Source organism: Apodemus sylvaticus, chromosome 10 (genome assembly GCF_947179515.1).
Source record: "Apodemus sylvaticus chromosome 10, mApoSyl1.1, whole genome shotgun sequence".
Lineage (NCBI taxonomy): Eukaryota > Metazoa > Chordata > Mammalia > Rodentia > Muridae > Apodemus > Apodemus sylvaticus.
Genome location: NC_067481.1, coordinates 19,572,276 through 19,585,939, shown reverse-complemented (window position 1 = coordinate 19,585,939; position 13,664 = coordinate 19,572,276). Strand labels below are relative to the sequence as shown.

At 47.1% G+C, this 13,664-nt stretch overlaps 1 protein-coding gene across 1 annotated transcript in view; it reads right to left on the bottom strand.

Annotated features, from left to right (window-relative positions):
* The window catches only part of Plekhm1 (pleckstrin homology and RUN domain containing M1), a 48,716-nt gene extending 37,937 nt beyond the window's left edge, over positions 1-10,779 (bottom strand). The window contains exons 1-2 of the mRNA XM_052194208.1: positions 10,682-10,779; positions 2,905-2,990 (exon numbers count right to left, since the gene is read on the bottom strand). Coding sequence (XP_052050168.1) covers positions 2,905-2,949 — 45 coding nt within the window. The 5' untranslated portion in view covers positions 2,950-2,990; positions 10,682-10,779. The remainder of the gene's footprint in view (positions 1-2,904; positions 2,991-10,681) is intronic.
* Between the last annotated feature and the right edge of the window lie 2,885 nt (positions 10,780-13,664).

Genomic DNA, 13,664 nt, shown 5'->3' with positions numbered 1-13,664 from the left:
AATCTTTGTCCACTGTATAACTGTTTTGCTGTGTGCTGTGTGGGCTTGTGTGTGTCAGTGCATGTGTTGATCAGCACATACATGTAGGCTGAGTGTCTTAGTCACTCTACATATTAGTCTTTTTTGTTATATTGTGGTTTTTCCAAACAGGGTTTCTCTGTAGTTAGCTCTGGCTGTCCTAGAACTCATTCTGTAGACCAGGCTGTCCTGGAACTAAGAGATGCACCTGCCTCTGTCCCCCTAGTGCTGGGATTAAAGCATGAGCCACCATGCCCAGCACAACTATTCTTATAGGCAAGGTCTCTTACTGAACCTGTGCTCACCAATTCACGGCCTACCTGGCCAGTGAACCGTAGGGATTTCTCAGAAATGTGCCCTCCCTCTCCCTAACTGGGGTTATAAAGACTGCCACAAGGGTTCTGGAGAGCCAAACACAGGGCTTCATAGCAGCACACATCATGGATAGCCATTTTCTAGACCTCAGATTTCTTTCTTTCTTTTCTTTCTTTCCTTTTCCTCGATATTAATTTTGGCTTGATAAATTTCATAATTAATTAAAAGCTGAACTTTTTTCTTTTTATTAGATACATTCTTTATTTACATTTCAAATGTCTCCTTTCCTGGTCCCCTCCCACCCCAAAATTCCATAAGCCATCTCCTCTCCCCCCATTCCCCAATCAACCCTCTCCCACTTCCCTGTCTTGGTATTCCTCTACACTGTGGCATCGAGCCTTTCCAGGACCAAGGGCCTCTCCTCTCTTTGGTGTCTAACAAGACCATCCTCTGCTGCCCATGTGTCTGGAGCCATGGGTAACTCCATGTGTACTCTTTGGTTGATGGTTTTGTCCCTGGGAGCTCTGGGAGTCCTGGGTGGCTCAAATTGCTGTTCCTTCTATGTCGCTGCAAACCCTTTCAGCCCCTTGGGTCCTTTCTCTAGCTCCTCCATTGGGGACCCTGTGCTCAGTTCAATGGTTGGCTGAGAATGTCCCCCCTCTGTATTTCTCATGCACTAGCAGAGCCCCCCCCCCAAGTGACAGCTATATCCAGCTCCGGTCAGCAAGCATGTGTGGGCATCGATAACAGTGTCTGGGTTTGGTAACTGTATATGGGGTGGATCCCTAGGTGGGGCAGTCTCTGGATGGTCTTTCCCTCAGACACTGCTCCACACTTTGTAACTGTATCTCCTTCTGTGGGTATTTTGTTCCCCGCCCCCAGATTTCTTAAAGGTTGAAATAGTTCTCTATATATTTTGCATTCTAGACCCTTTCCAGAGATAATATCTTCTCTTTTTATATGGACAATATCTTTTCATCCCTCCTTCAACACTTTATGAAGTTTCCTTTGAAGTAAAGACTTCAATCTTGGGGTTTAATTTTAAATGTTACTTAAAATACATTATATAAAAGGCTCAAACTATTTCCAACTGAGTGCCTACCAGGTACTGTGTCAGGGAATGCAGGGATGATAACTAGACATACACCTCAAGGGGTGGTCTGTGCACCTCTTGCTAGGAGGAGGTGAGGAACCCTAACCCTAACCCTAACCCTAACCCTAACCCTAACCCTTCTGCTGCAGAAGGCCCTGGCTGAAAGCCAAGGGGAACAGGTAGAGCTGACCAGGAGAGCAAAGGCAGCTCCTTGTTACAGAAGGTTCTGGTAACTGGGGGGCAGTGCAGGGAGGGAAGGATTCCACTGAGTCAAACAGCTATCTGACCTCCTGCCTTTCCAAGGACACAGACAGCATGTCCAGAGCGCCTAGGCATGTCCAGAGCCAGGCACAGAAAAAATATTCTGTGAGAGGTTCTGGTCAACTGGCCGCAAATATCTTTGCTTGCTTGAAGTTTTCCCCGAAAGTAGTTCATGACAAAGATAGTGCATGCATGCGTGTGCGTGTGTCTATACTGGTAACTTAACCCCACTATTGAAACTAGTGAGATCAGCTGCGTCAGACAAAACTAAGGGCTTGAGCAAACTGTAAAGTATGCAGAAGCATGCATCTGAACCTGAGCCGGGCTCCCCAGAACCCACATAGAAAACTGGGCATGACGACATCTGCAGTTTCAGCACTGGGGAGAAGGAGAGGAGAATTCCAAGGACTTGGTGTCCAACCAGTCAGGCCAAATCAGCAAGCTCCAAATTCAGTGACAGTCCCTGTCTCAAAAAGCAAGTGTGGGCGACTGGCAAGATGGCTTAGTGGGCACTTGCAGTCACACCTAACCTGGTTCAGTCTCCAGAACCCACATTATGGAAAGAGAAAACAAACTCCCATAGGTTTTCCTGACTGCCACACACATGCTCTAGGGCACATATACAGGCACACAGACACACACAGACATACAGACACACAGACACATACACAGAGAGACAGAGACAGAGACAGAGAGAGATCCAGAGGCTCTCCTGGGAGCCTGACTTTGTTGTAAAGGTCTCTCCACCTGAAGCCTCTCTCTGGATAGTGTTCATTTATTTCAAGGAAAGTAGATGAAAGCTGGGTATGCTGATTCATGCCAACAATCCTAGCACCTTGAAGGTCAAGGCATGAAAATCAGGAGTTTATCCTTTGCTACGGAGTGAGTTCAAGGCCATTCTAGACTCCCCCCAGGTGACCCTATTGAAAAAGAGAAAAAAAAAAATTTTTTTTTAAGAGAAAAGCTGATGAGGGGGCTGGAGAGATGGCTCAGCAGTTAAGAGCACTCACTCACTCACTCACTCACTCACTCACTCACTGATCTTCCAGTGGTCCTGAGTTCAAATCCCAGCAACCACATGGTGGCTCACAACCATCTGTAACGGGGTCCGATGCCCTCTTCTGGTGACTGGAGACAACTGCAGTGTACTCACATACAATAAATAGATGAAGCCCTGGGCAGCCCCTCCCTCCCTTAATTCTATTTTGCCCACCTACCTGGATGGCAGCCCGAGGGTCCAGGCCATTCTCCTCTGAGAGCATTTCCACTCGGGCAGCAGTTCTCAAGGAGACTCACATGACACCTGAAGGAACAGAAGGAGGAGGCTAGAGGAGCATGCTCAGAACTTAGCCTCACAACTGCAGGCCCCTCCCAGCAGGCAGCAGGAGGTCAGGCCCTGTCACTCAAATTGCAAAGCACAGGAAAAACTGACACTGGATTTTAAGGAAGGAACCAGAAGGTCAGTCTTTGGGAGGGGCGAAACCCTAGGCACCAGAGGGGAGGGGAGGGGAGAGCTCTTAACACCAAATCTGTGCAGAAAGCCAGGGCCTATGGGATAAGAGATTTGTGATGCTTTCTCAACAGTGGGCTGAAAACCCTATCAGGTTCCACAACCGAATGTGGTGATTGCAAAAAATTTATCAACAGAAAAACAACACACTAAATGTACAACAACTAAAAATTAATTCAAAATCAAAGTCTAATGAATCTGAGGCATTTCTGCCAAAGTGCACCTGTGTGGCCTCACATGACTTCCACGGCTGCACTGGTTCTGAATGCGTGCATTTACATTACACAGGAAGTCACAATACATCACCCACCAGACATCATCAGTGAGCACTGTCTGAGCAACCTCAGCTTGGATTTGAGCCAATTTGTTCCCCTTTAGACAGGGTCTCTCCATGTAGCTCTGGTTGTCCTGGAATTCTATGTAGACCAGGCTGGCTGGCATCAAACTTACGGAGATCTGCTTCCCTCTGCCTCCTGGGCCACCACACCTAGCTCTTGGTTCAGATTGGAGAAAACTTGCAGTCTTGCTGTGTTTACTATACAAATTTTTCTGCTTTTATAGAAACATAATGGTTTAATTATAAAAGCAAAGGCTTTTAGTGTTTCCTCAGCACTTAAGTATCAAATTAGTATTCCTTGAATTGGACAGACAAGCACAGCTTTCTTATCAGTATGCAAATTTGTTTTGTCTTTAATAAAGAGTAATACTGTATGTATACCAAAGAATTGTTTTAAAAACCAATTTATTTATGTTTATTATTATTAAATGTTTGACTTGTCTCCTTTATACACCTACCTCCTGGATCATGTAAACCTTCTCAGACACAAGGGTTGAGTATGAAAACTTCAGAAGGCCTGAGGCCAGGGCCTGACGGAGGGGCTTTCACTGAGGATGCTAAGAACTGTGGAGACCAGGTGCTGGGCCTCACAATTCACACTCAAGGCCCGGGTCTCATACAGGACCCAGTCCAGGTTTTAGACACACCTGCAGCAGCTTCAAGAGATAGCTTCCTCTCCACCCTTCTGTTTCTGCACTGGGCTCCAAAGTTTTAGGTCAGGTTTCAAAGATATATGTGTTAATGACCAATACGGGCTCTGACATCACAATTTGCTACTAGAAGGATCATGGGAGCATAGAATTTTCTTTTTCAAGTGTGAAGTCTGAACATGATGTGTTCGGGCTAGGAAAGTTATCTGTAGTTCTGAGGATGTAGCCGCAGATCTATAAAGGAAGAATGCCACTGCTCACAATGGATGTATGCATTCACAGTTCAAGACTCCGAAGGCCAGGCACCTTCTTCACCTGTTCAAGCCCGCACATCACATCCAAACAAACCCAGGGAAAGAGACTACAGAGTGAACATTCGGTCATCTCACTCAAGCACTGAACAAAGAAGCTCACAGAACCAAGGGATGTTACACAGACTGCCTTGTTTACACTTCCCCTGTGATCACCCTACAAACCAATGCCATTTCATGATTCCTACCTGATAGAGGAAGAAGGAAGAGGAAGCTGAGGTAGGTCTAGGAACAGATTTACACGACAGTGGCTTGGCTCCACGGCCTGGAACAATGCTAGGCTCTGAAGGGGGCTGGGAAGAGCGCGCACTCCAGCTGCAGTCCCAAGGCCAGTCTGGCAGGCCAGGTTTACAGGACAGAAGTGGAGTATGAGACCCAGGGAGGAAAGAAACAGGGTGGTACTCAATGATGGCACAAAGCCAGTGACTTCTCAGATGATGGTAGTAAAAAGGGCACAGAGTGGACATATTAAGACAGGCTTTGTACAGGAAGGCAAGTGTGTGGAGAAGCACGGCCCTTATAGAGACAGACTGCCAGGAAGAGCCCTTATCTCTGGCTACAAAACTCTGTCTTTACCCTTCCAAATCCTGCCCCATCTCTCCAGGGATTGTCAAGGCTTCAGGAGGGGAGCCCATATTCTGGTTTCCAAGATGGTACATGCTATAGTCAGACAGTCATCCCTCACAACACGCCTGTCCCGGACGTTGAATTCTTCCCTCATGACCCTTGTGCAGCCCAGCAGGCAAGATCCAGCTGCTCAGGCTCCAAGCCCTTGGCTTCCAAGCCCCCATACTTCCAGGGCACAAACCTCTCAGCCTCAGGCTGCTGCTTTGCAGAACTCCTCACACTCCAGTTGCTCTTCTCTCAGCCAGTGAACAGGGCCCTAGGGCTTAGACCTCAGCATGTAAATAACAGCCATGTCAATTAAAGCTCCTGGGACTAATTAGCTAAAAGTAATAGAGTACTCAAGTGGGGCACGTTAATATAGACAGTTAATACCTTAAACCCCAGCAATTACTTTTAAAAACAAACAAGCAAGCAAACAAGCAAATGCCACCCCAGGCCACCGCAGCATTTGGAAGTAGAGGCAAAAGGATCAGGAGTTCAGCATCATCTTCAACTACATGACAACCTGTCTCAAAAAAACCAAAACCATGCTAAAACAAAACCCAAATCCCAAATATAGTAGGCTCATTCTTGTAATCTCAGCACTCAGGAGAGGAGCCTGAGGCAGGAGGACTGTTGAGTTCAGGGCCACTCTTAGTCACAGAAGGAGTTAGTCTAGACCAACCTGGTTACAGATACCGTCATCTAACTGGGGCTCAGCAGTTACGGGCACATACTCTTGTAGAAGTCCTGGATTTGGTTCCCAGAAAGCTCACAACACCCTTTAACTTCAATTTTGGGGAATATGATGTCCTCTTCTGTCACAACATGTAGTACACACGTACACATGTATACACACGTGTACACACACACACTCTTAATTAATTGAAAAAATCCAAACTAAACTAAATCTAAGAAAATCAAAATATACAGGTCTCAAGCAAAGAGAAGTAACTGTTGTCAGAAACTGTCAGAAAAGCCACCAAATGACTGATATTAACTAGCTCAGGAACACAGAACAACCATTCACAATTCACAAAATAGGTCAAATAAGTCAAAATTTTTAGGTTTAGGCTGCCTTTTTTTTCTTTTTCTTTTTTTTTTTTTTTTTGAGACAGGGTCTCTCCAGGTAGTCCTGCAGATCAGACGGGTGTCAAATGCACAGATATCATCCTGCCTCTGCCTCTCCAGTGCTGGAATTAAAGACAAGGTGGTGCCACGGCCAGCACCTTTATTCTTATTTGAAGGAAGCTAAAATGCTAGTTCCTTGCGTCTAAACCATAGTGCTTCAGGAAGACAGGAAAGCACTTGCTCGCGGAAGCTGTCCTGACTGCTGGGTCAGTGACCACTGTCCACTGGAGTGGATATCAGATCTCCCAGCATGTGGGACTGGTATCACACCCTACCCTCAGCTATTCACTGACACCTAGAAGAATGAAGAGAGGTGTGGCTTTCAGGACACTTCTGCAGAAGGAGGAAGGAGAAGACTTGGGCAACAGTATTGAGGGTCCCCAGCATTACTGGGGAGTTTAGCAGGGGGCGCAGCTCCTGCCACTTAGAAAGCCCCGAATGGTACTGTCTGCCTCTACCACAAGCACTGATTCACCTGTATGTGCCTTTTGGGATGAACAAAGCTTCTCTAATCTGTTTAATTCCTAGAAGTCCTGTGTGACACAGTCATCTTTACTTCAGAGGAGGGCACAGGATCAGCAGAAGCAAGCAAGAGAAATCTCATGTGTCCTGAGTCCCCTTTTTGCAGCTCAAACTGTCTCAGGTCAAAAGAAGCTTCACTTATCAAATAAGAACTAAAGCAAGACACCATCTTCCCAGACAGATTGATGGCCCCAACCAGCTGAGCCCAGGTCTTCTCCACCACACCTAAGTTTTAGACCTGTCCTTTCTTAACTGTTCAGCTTGGGTAGGATTTGCCCCAGTTCTAGCTAGTATGGTAATCTTACTTCACCCACACGCTAAGGAAGGAGGAGCACGGCTTACGTGAGACCTGAAAGAACGGACAAGGAACTTCCTGCTCTCAAAGCACTCTGTTCATCAGTGAGCGGCAAGGACTTCTTCAGGGACACCTTGGCCACGCTGACTGCCCTCCTTGCACAGCCTGAATCATATACCTGTCGCTTGTCAACAGCCCCGTGCTTGGGCAGACCAGCGGGTGAGGCATATTATTTCAGTTGGAAAAGAATGACAGAGTTACGTTTGATTCAGAAAGGCAGCTGACCTTTCAGACACATGAGTGCTGAGTGAGTAACCAGCGTGTCCTGAAGAAAGCTTGACTTCTAAACCAGTGTCCTGGAGGGCAGGGATAGAGTATGAGTAATCCTACAGGTAGGTGAAGGTAGGGTAAGAATGGGTTAGGGTTAGGGGTCTGGGTAGGGCTTGGGAACAGTGGTGGGGATGGTGTAAAGAGAACAAGTTTCTGAAGCAGGAGCTTCCAATTAAATACTGCTCGAAGGTGAGAGTTAGGGCATCTGTCCCTGCTGGACACATTTTTCTCTCCAACTTCCCTTTCATCCAATACCACCATCTCTCCCACATTCCTGTCCACACAGTATAGGATTCTTCTCTCTACGTCTTTTGGTTTTGTTTTGTTTTTTTAAGGACAAGACCTTTGCTGTGTAGCTCGGGCTGGCCTCAACTTCTAGCAACCTTCCTATTTTCTCCTCCCGTAGTGAAGAGATTACAAAGCCAACTATGCCTGGCTTTTAGATTTTTTTTTTCCTTCAGCAGTGCTCAGCAGTACGCTACCACTGAGGCATTATCTCCAGGGCTTATTTTTTATTTTTGAGCAAGATCTTGCTATGAGGCGCTGACTGACCTTGAACTTACTATATAGTCCAGGAAGGCCTTAAACTCCTTGGGAAAACTTTGAACTTTTCCTCTCAACCTCCTGGGTACCTGTGATTACAGGTGGGTAGCACTGTACCTTGCTTTGTGATAGGAGTCTAAGGATGTGTATGCTCTGAATGAATGAAAACAAGAACTTCGAAGAACCTATTCACTGCTGTGCTTCTAGGACTTAGGACTAGTACTCATAAATCAGAAAAGAAAACAACAACAACAACAACAACAAGCCCAACTCTTGAATGACTTAATAGATAATAAAGGCGAGGCATATAGAACAGGTTCCTCTATTTGACAGACTGTGGGAAGCTGAGGTACACACCACTTCACGCTGTAGGGTTACTGAGAAATTTCTGCCAGTACACTAAGCTGCCAATGAGCCCAATGCCACTTTGAAGGTTGCATCATCATGAGAGGCTATTAAAGGCAGAATTGTTATCAGCATTCACAGAAGGAGCCCACAGTGGTAATGATGGTCTCTCAGGACCCTTTATAACTGTTGATAGGGCATGAAGTGTAGTTCAGTGGTGGAATATTTGCCTAACATATACAAGGTCCTAAACTGACTCTCTAGCACTGGGAGTGGGTATGGGGGGAAAGGCAGGGGGCTGCCATCGAAGACGGTTGACCCTCCCAAAGCAAGCCCATTAGAACTTGCAGAAAATGTATCCTCCCCCCACCCCCCCAAAAAGAACTTGGACTATAAATGCTGAGCATAGGACCTTAAAAACACCCATCTGCCTCAACTACTGGATTTGTCTTTACTTGTTCCTACGAACCCCAGTGGCTAAGACTAAGTGATCCAGGCCCTATAAAAAGAAAAGTGATTTCACAGCCCCTGTACCCAGTCCGTCATCTCTCCAAGACTCTTCATGACTTAAGACATGCTTCTGACAGCCATTATGTCTCTGGGTTCAATAATGGGGAAGAGCTGCATTCAGCTATGCAGAAAGGAACACTGGGAGAATTCTTCCTCACAGGTGCTAGGACACATGGGCAGGACCCTGTGATCACAGCCAACTCCACAGTGCTCCCTGAGGCTCTCTATGGACAGAATGGGAGCCAAAAGGAAGGGCTGGTTTCCATTACTCCAGGATGAATTGGATGGATGAGTAGCCATCTCTCACCTTCCAGGTATTTGAATGACACCTACCATTACAACAGCAGGCACAAATGATTTAACAGGAATGCCAGAGAAGCCATCTGCGCAAACACATTCAGAAGATCAGACAGCAGTAAGACCCTCTTCCCCAAGAAGCTCTGAAGTAAACTCTATACTCAGCATCCGAGTCCCTACACACACCAATTCAGCCATTTAGTCTGCTGGGTTCTGAGCAAGGAGCAGACATGGCTGTTGAGGAATGTAACAAGCATGACGAGTAGGGAGCTAGCTGTGCCCTAAGTTCTCAAAGTGAGAAAGAGTTGGATCAAGGAAGGAACTGACAGGAGCTGAGCAGATCTGGTTAATAGTAACTCTCAGAAGTCAGACATGGCGACTCATGCCTACAATTCCAGCACTTGGAAGCAGGAGGCAGGGAAGATCAGGAGTCCATGGCTAGCTTTGGCTATTTGAATTGGCCCTCAAAACAATAACAAAAACAAATAACAAAACCACCCTCCACCCTACAAAATCAAAAGAACAAAAAACAGATTAAAACCAGGAGTGGTGACCCACACTGGAAGGCAGAGACTCTGAATTTGAGGCCAACCTGATCTACATAGTAAGTGAACTCATAGGGAGATCCAAGGCTAAATAGAGACATGCTGTCTCAAAAAACAAAAACCCAACAACCAAAAAACCCAAACTAACAGTGATGAATGGGGGTAGGGATATGATCTACATTACACACATGTATAAAATTCTCAAAGAATTAATAAACGTATATTAAATTTAAACTAACAAAAGGACTGGGGGAAGAGGTACGAACTGAAGCAGCACAGTCAGGGACAGTTTATAGAAAAGTCTTAGGCAGGAAAGTGCCAGAGAGAACTTACCTCTGTGATCAGCTAGGAAATTAGGTAAAAGTCGGTAAAGAAAAGATACACACAAAACTTGAGATAAGGCTGGGCAGTGGTGTCTACACCTTTAATCCCAGAACTTGGGAGGCAGAGGCAGGCGGGATTTCAGAGTTCGAGGCTAGCCTGGTCTACAGGGCTATACAGAGAAACTCTGCCTCTGCCTCGAGGGGGAAAAAAAAAAGACTTGAGATAAAGCTGTGATGTCAGTTACCAAGAAGAAACTAGCAAATTCAACAGGATAAAACTTTAGTGGTCAGTGGGAGGGAGGCAGACCTGGGGTGTTTGGGATGAGTGAGCCGGATATGACAGGCTGCGATAAGAAATCAGGGTCAGAATGGAGGGTCGAGGGAAGGTTCAGAAGAGTTGAGGGATAAACGTGATGTTGAGATAAGAGGTGGCGAAAGACGTGGCTCCCTCGGATCGGGTTGCAACTGGGCTAAAGAGGGGCCACGAGTGAGGCTACACGTTTGCAAGACCGGTGGTTAGAAGGTCCGAGTCAGGACTGAGGTTGGCTGCGGTGGAGACTGAGGGGGAGACATGGTGGCCGCTGGCCGAAGTGGGAGCAGGCCCGGGCTGCGAAGGGCCGAGGTTCCCACCCCAAGTCTCAAGGCGCACAGGGGTCACCAGTGGCTGCGAGACTGCAGACCCACCGCCGGATCGCGTCGCCGCCCCGCGCTTCCCTCCACGTCCAGACCCCAGACTCACCAAAAGGGGGCAGGAGCAGGTGGCGGCGCTCCAGGCGAAGCGAGACCCCTCAGCTCGGAGCAGAAGCTGCGGCTCCGGAGGCACTGACAACAGGAAGCGGCGCGCGGCGTCTGACGCCATCACGTCGGCTCCACGCTACGGCCCCGCCCCCAGCCAGCGAGACCAATCACCGAGCCTTGAGGAGCCGAGGGGCGGGGCCGGCAGCTCTTTCCCTTGCAGGGGATTGCAGGGGTTCTTGGCTCAGATGAGCGAGCCTGTGGCTCAAGATACCCTGGTTCTGGGTAGCAGTGAGAGGGTGGACCACTGGAGTTTCGGGACTTTCTGCCTCCCGCAGCTCTACCCCTTAACCCCATCTGTGCAACTTTGGGGCTGTCGTTTTTACCCTCTTAAACCGAAGATGCACCCAGTGGCGCCATTAACCCGTATGTTTCCCTAAGGGCATTAGTACTGGAGGGAGCAAGTGGATCCTGGGCCCAAGTGGTATACCTTCAGGTCTGGCTTTCCGGATCGCCCTGAGGGCTCCCTTGGGCTTGTTAGTTTAATTTGCTTGCGGTCAGCCTTTTGAGGCGTGGAACCCGGAGGACCTGCTTTTTGTGTTCTTACTATTTAATTGCTTTTGTTCCATTACGGAAAATGACAGCCGTCTCTCCGTATAGACGCGGAAGAAGGAAAACTGTCACAAGTAGCTACCGTGACTAATAAAGGGCAGGGCAGGCGGTGTGTGCACTGTACCCTGCCCTGCGGACTTGGCCAAAAGGCCCTCTAAGTCCTAAGTGTAGGCCGTAGAGGTGGGGACTGTAAAGAGAAGCCGTAGGGGTGCGTAGTAATTATTCTCTTTCACTTTCTGTGAGTTTATATGAGCTTTGCTCCTGTTGATTTAGAGGGCCTTGTTTTCTTGTCTTCCATTCCCTCTGGCTCCTAGACTTTTTCCACCTCTTCCTTGGGATACTCTTAGGCCTGTGGGGAGGGATTTAAAGAACCCATAAAGGGCTGAGTCTCAACTCTTAGCAGAATATCTGGCAGCGGGTCTCTGTATTTGTTCCTATCTGCTGCAGAAGGAAGCTTCTCTAATGACAGCTGAACAAGGCACTGATCTATGAGTACCCAGATGTCATTAGGAGTCATTTTATCTTCCTTCCTTCCTTCCTTCCTTCCTTCCTTCCTTCCTTCCTTCCTTCCTTCCTTCCTACCAGTTGTGGTTTGAATATGCTTGGCCCATAGGAAGTGGCACTATTAGGAGGCATGGCCTTACTGGAGGAGGTGTGGTCTTGTTAGAGGAAGTATGTCGCTGTGGAGGTTTCAAATATATATATATATACATACACACACATATATATATACACATACATGCTCAAACTTTGCCCAGTGTGGAAGAGGCAGTCTCTTGGTTGCCTTCTAATTAAGACTCTAAAAAAATGCTCCTTCTCCAGCACCATGCCTATCTGCACACTGCCATGCTTCCTGTCATGATGTTACTGGATTGAACCTCTGAACTTGTGAGCCCCAAAGAACTGAGTTGCCTTGGGCGTGGTGTCTCTTCACAGCAGTGGAAACCCTAAGACACCAGTAGGTCCCTGGGCTAGCTAGTCTCTGGCTCTCGGTTACCCCAAGCATGTCAGGTATGGGTTCCATCTCTCTCGAAGTGGGCCTTAAGTCAAATCAGTTGCTGGCCGGTTTCTCCCGTAAGCTTTGTGCCACCATTGTCCTAGTGTATCGTACAGGCAGTATGTCGTTGTTGTGGCTGGATCAGTGTTTGTGCTTCGCATTTGGTAGTGTACCAAGTACCTTCTTGTACCGAGGATGCCAGAACATAGGGATAAAGGCTTTATTTAGGCACCTGCTTAGCATCTTCAGGCTCAGTGAGCTGTGCAGAGTGTTGTCTTCAGCAGTGGAGCCTTGCTGGTGGTTGTGGAGAGCAACCTATAGGCTTGGCAACAGCCTGGGTTGTTTGGAGACCCCCATGGGGCCTCTTTGGCCAGTAATTCAATTAGATGTAACCCAGTCCCTGTACTGGAAGCCTTGGTGACAAGAGATGGCCAGTTCATAGTCTGTCTGCTGAATTATTTGGAGTTTTCATTAAGGTTGCCTTCATAGATGTATATATTTTAGGAAATTTCTCCTGTGTTAGTTTTCCATACTACCCTTTAAATGCCCCGTGATTTTAACTGTCTCTCCCCGAGTATTCTCTCCACGGATTCCCTCTTCCTTCCCCACTCGATCCTCCTTTCCAAGCCCCACGTCCATCCACAATCTTTTCCAAAGAAGAGCTGTCTGTCCCCTCTGTCCCTTACTCTAAAGCTCCCTGACCAGGTTCTATAGATTGTACCTTGGTTATCATTGAGTTAACCCCTAATATCCGCATATAACCAAACACCAGGTCTAGTATACCTCACTCAGGATAATTCTTTTTCTAGTTACATCTTTATTCGTTCTTTACATCTATTTACGTTCTTTATTCATCTTCTATTGAGGGACATCTGTTTTTCAGTTTCTGGCTATTAGGAATAGAGCAGCAATGGGAATGACTGGACAGGTGTTTTTGTGGTAGGACAGGTAGGTTTTGGGTTTTGTCCTTTGGGCATATGTCACCAAGAATGGTGCAGCTGGGTTTTGAGGTAGAGCGACTCCCACCTTCCTGAGGAACCTGCCAGCATGGGTCTGCACCTGGGCCTCTGCGTTTAGCTCTCCAGTCTATGTTTCTATGGGATTTCCGAGAGTGCAAACAGTGGTTCTGAGTCCTTGCCTCCCCTAGGACTCATTTCCTTCGGTTCTTGTGTCCTGACCAATTTCGATGTGATAGTTTTTGTTTTATCTTATATTTTATTCTATTAGGTTTACAAAAAGCATTCTTGAATGGAAACCCAGCACTAGAGTAAAGATTAACAACTAGACTATTCATTGTACTTGGTGAAGGGAAATCAGGTTTTTTTTTTTCTTTTCCCAGTAACACTGAGAATATCAACCACTCCAGGGCAGACCTCAT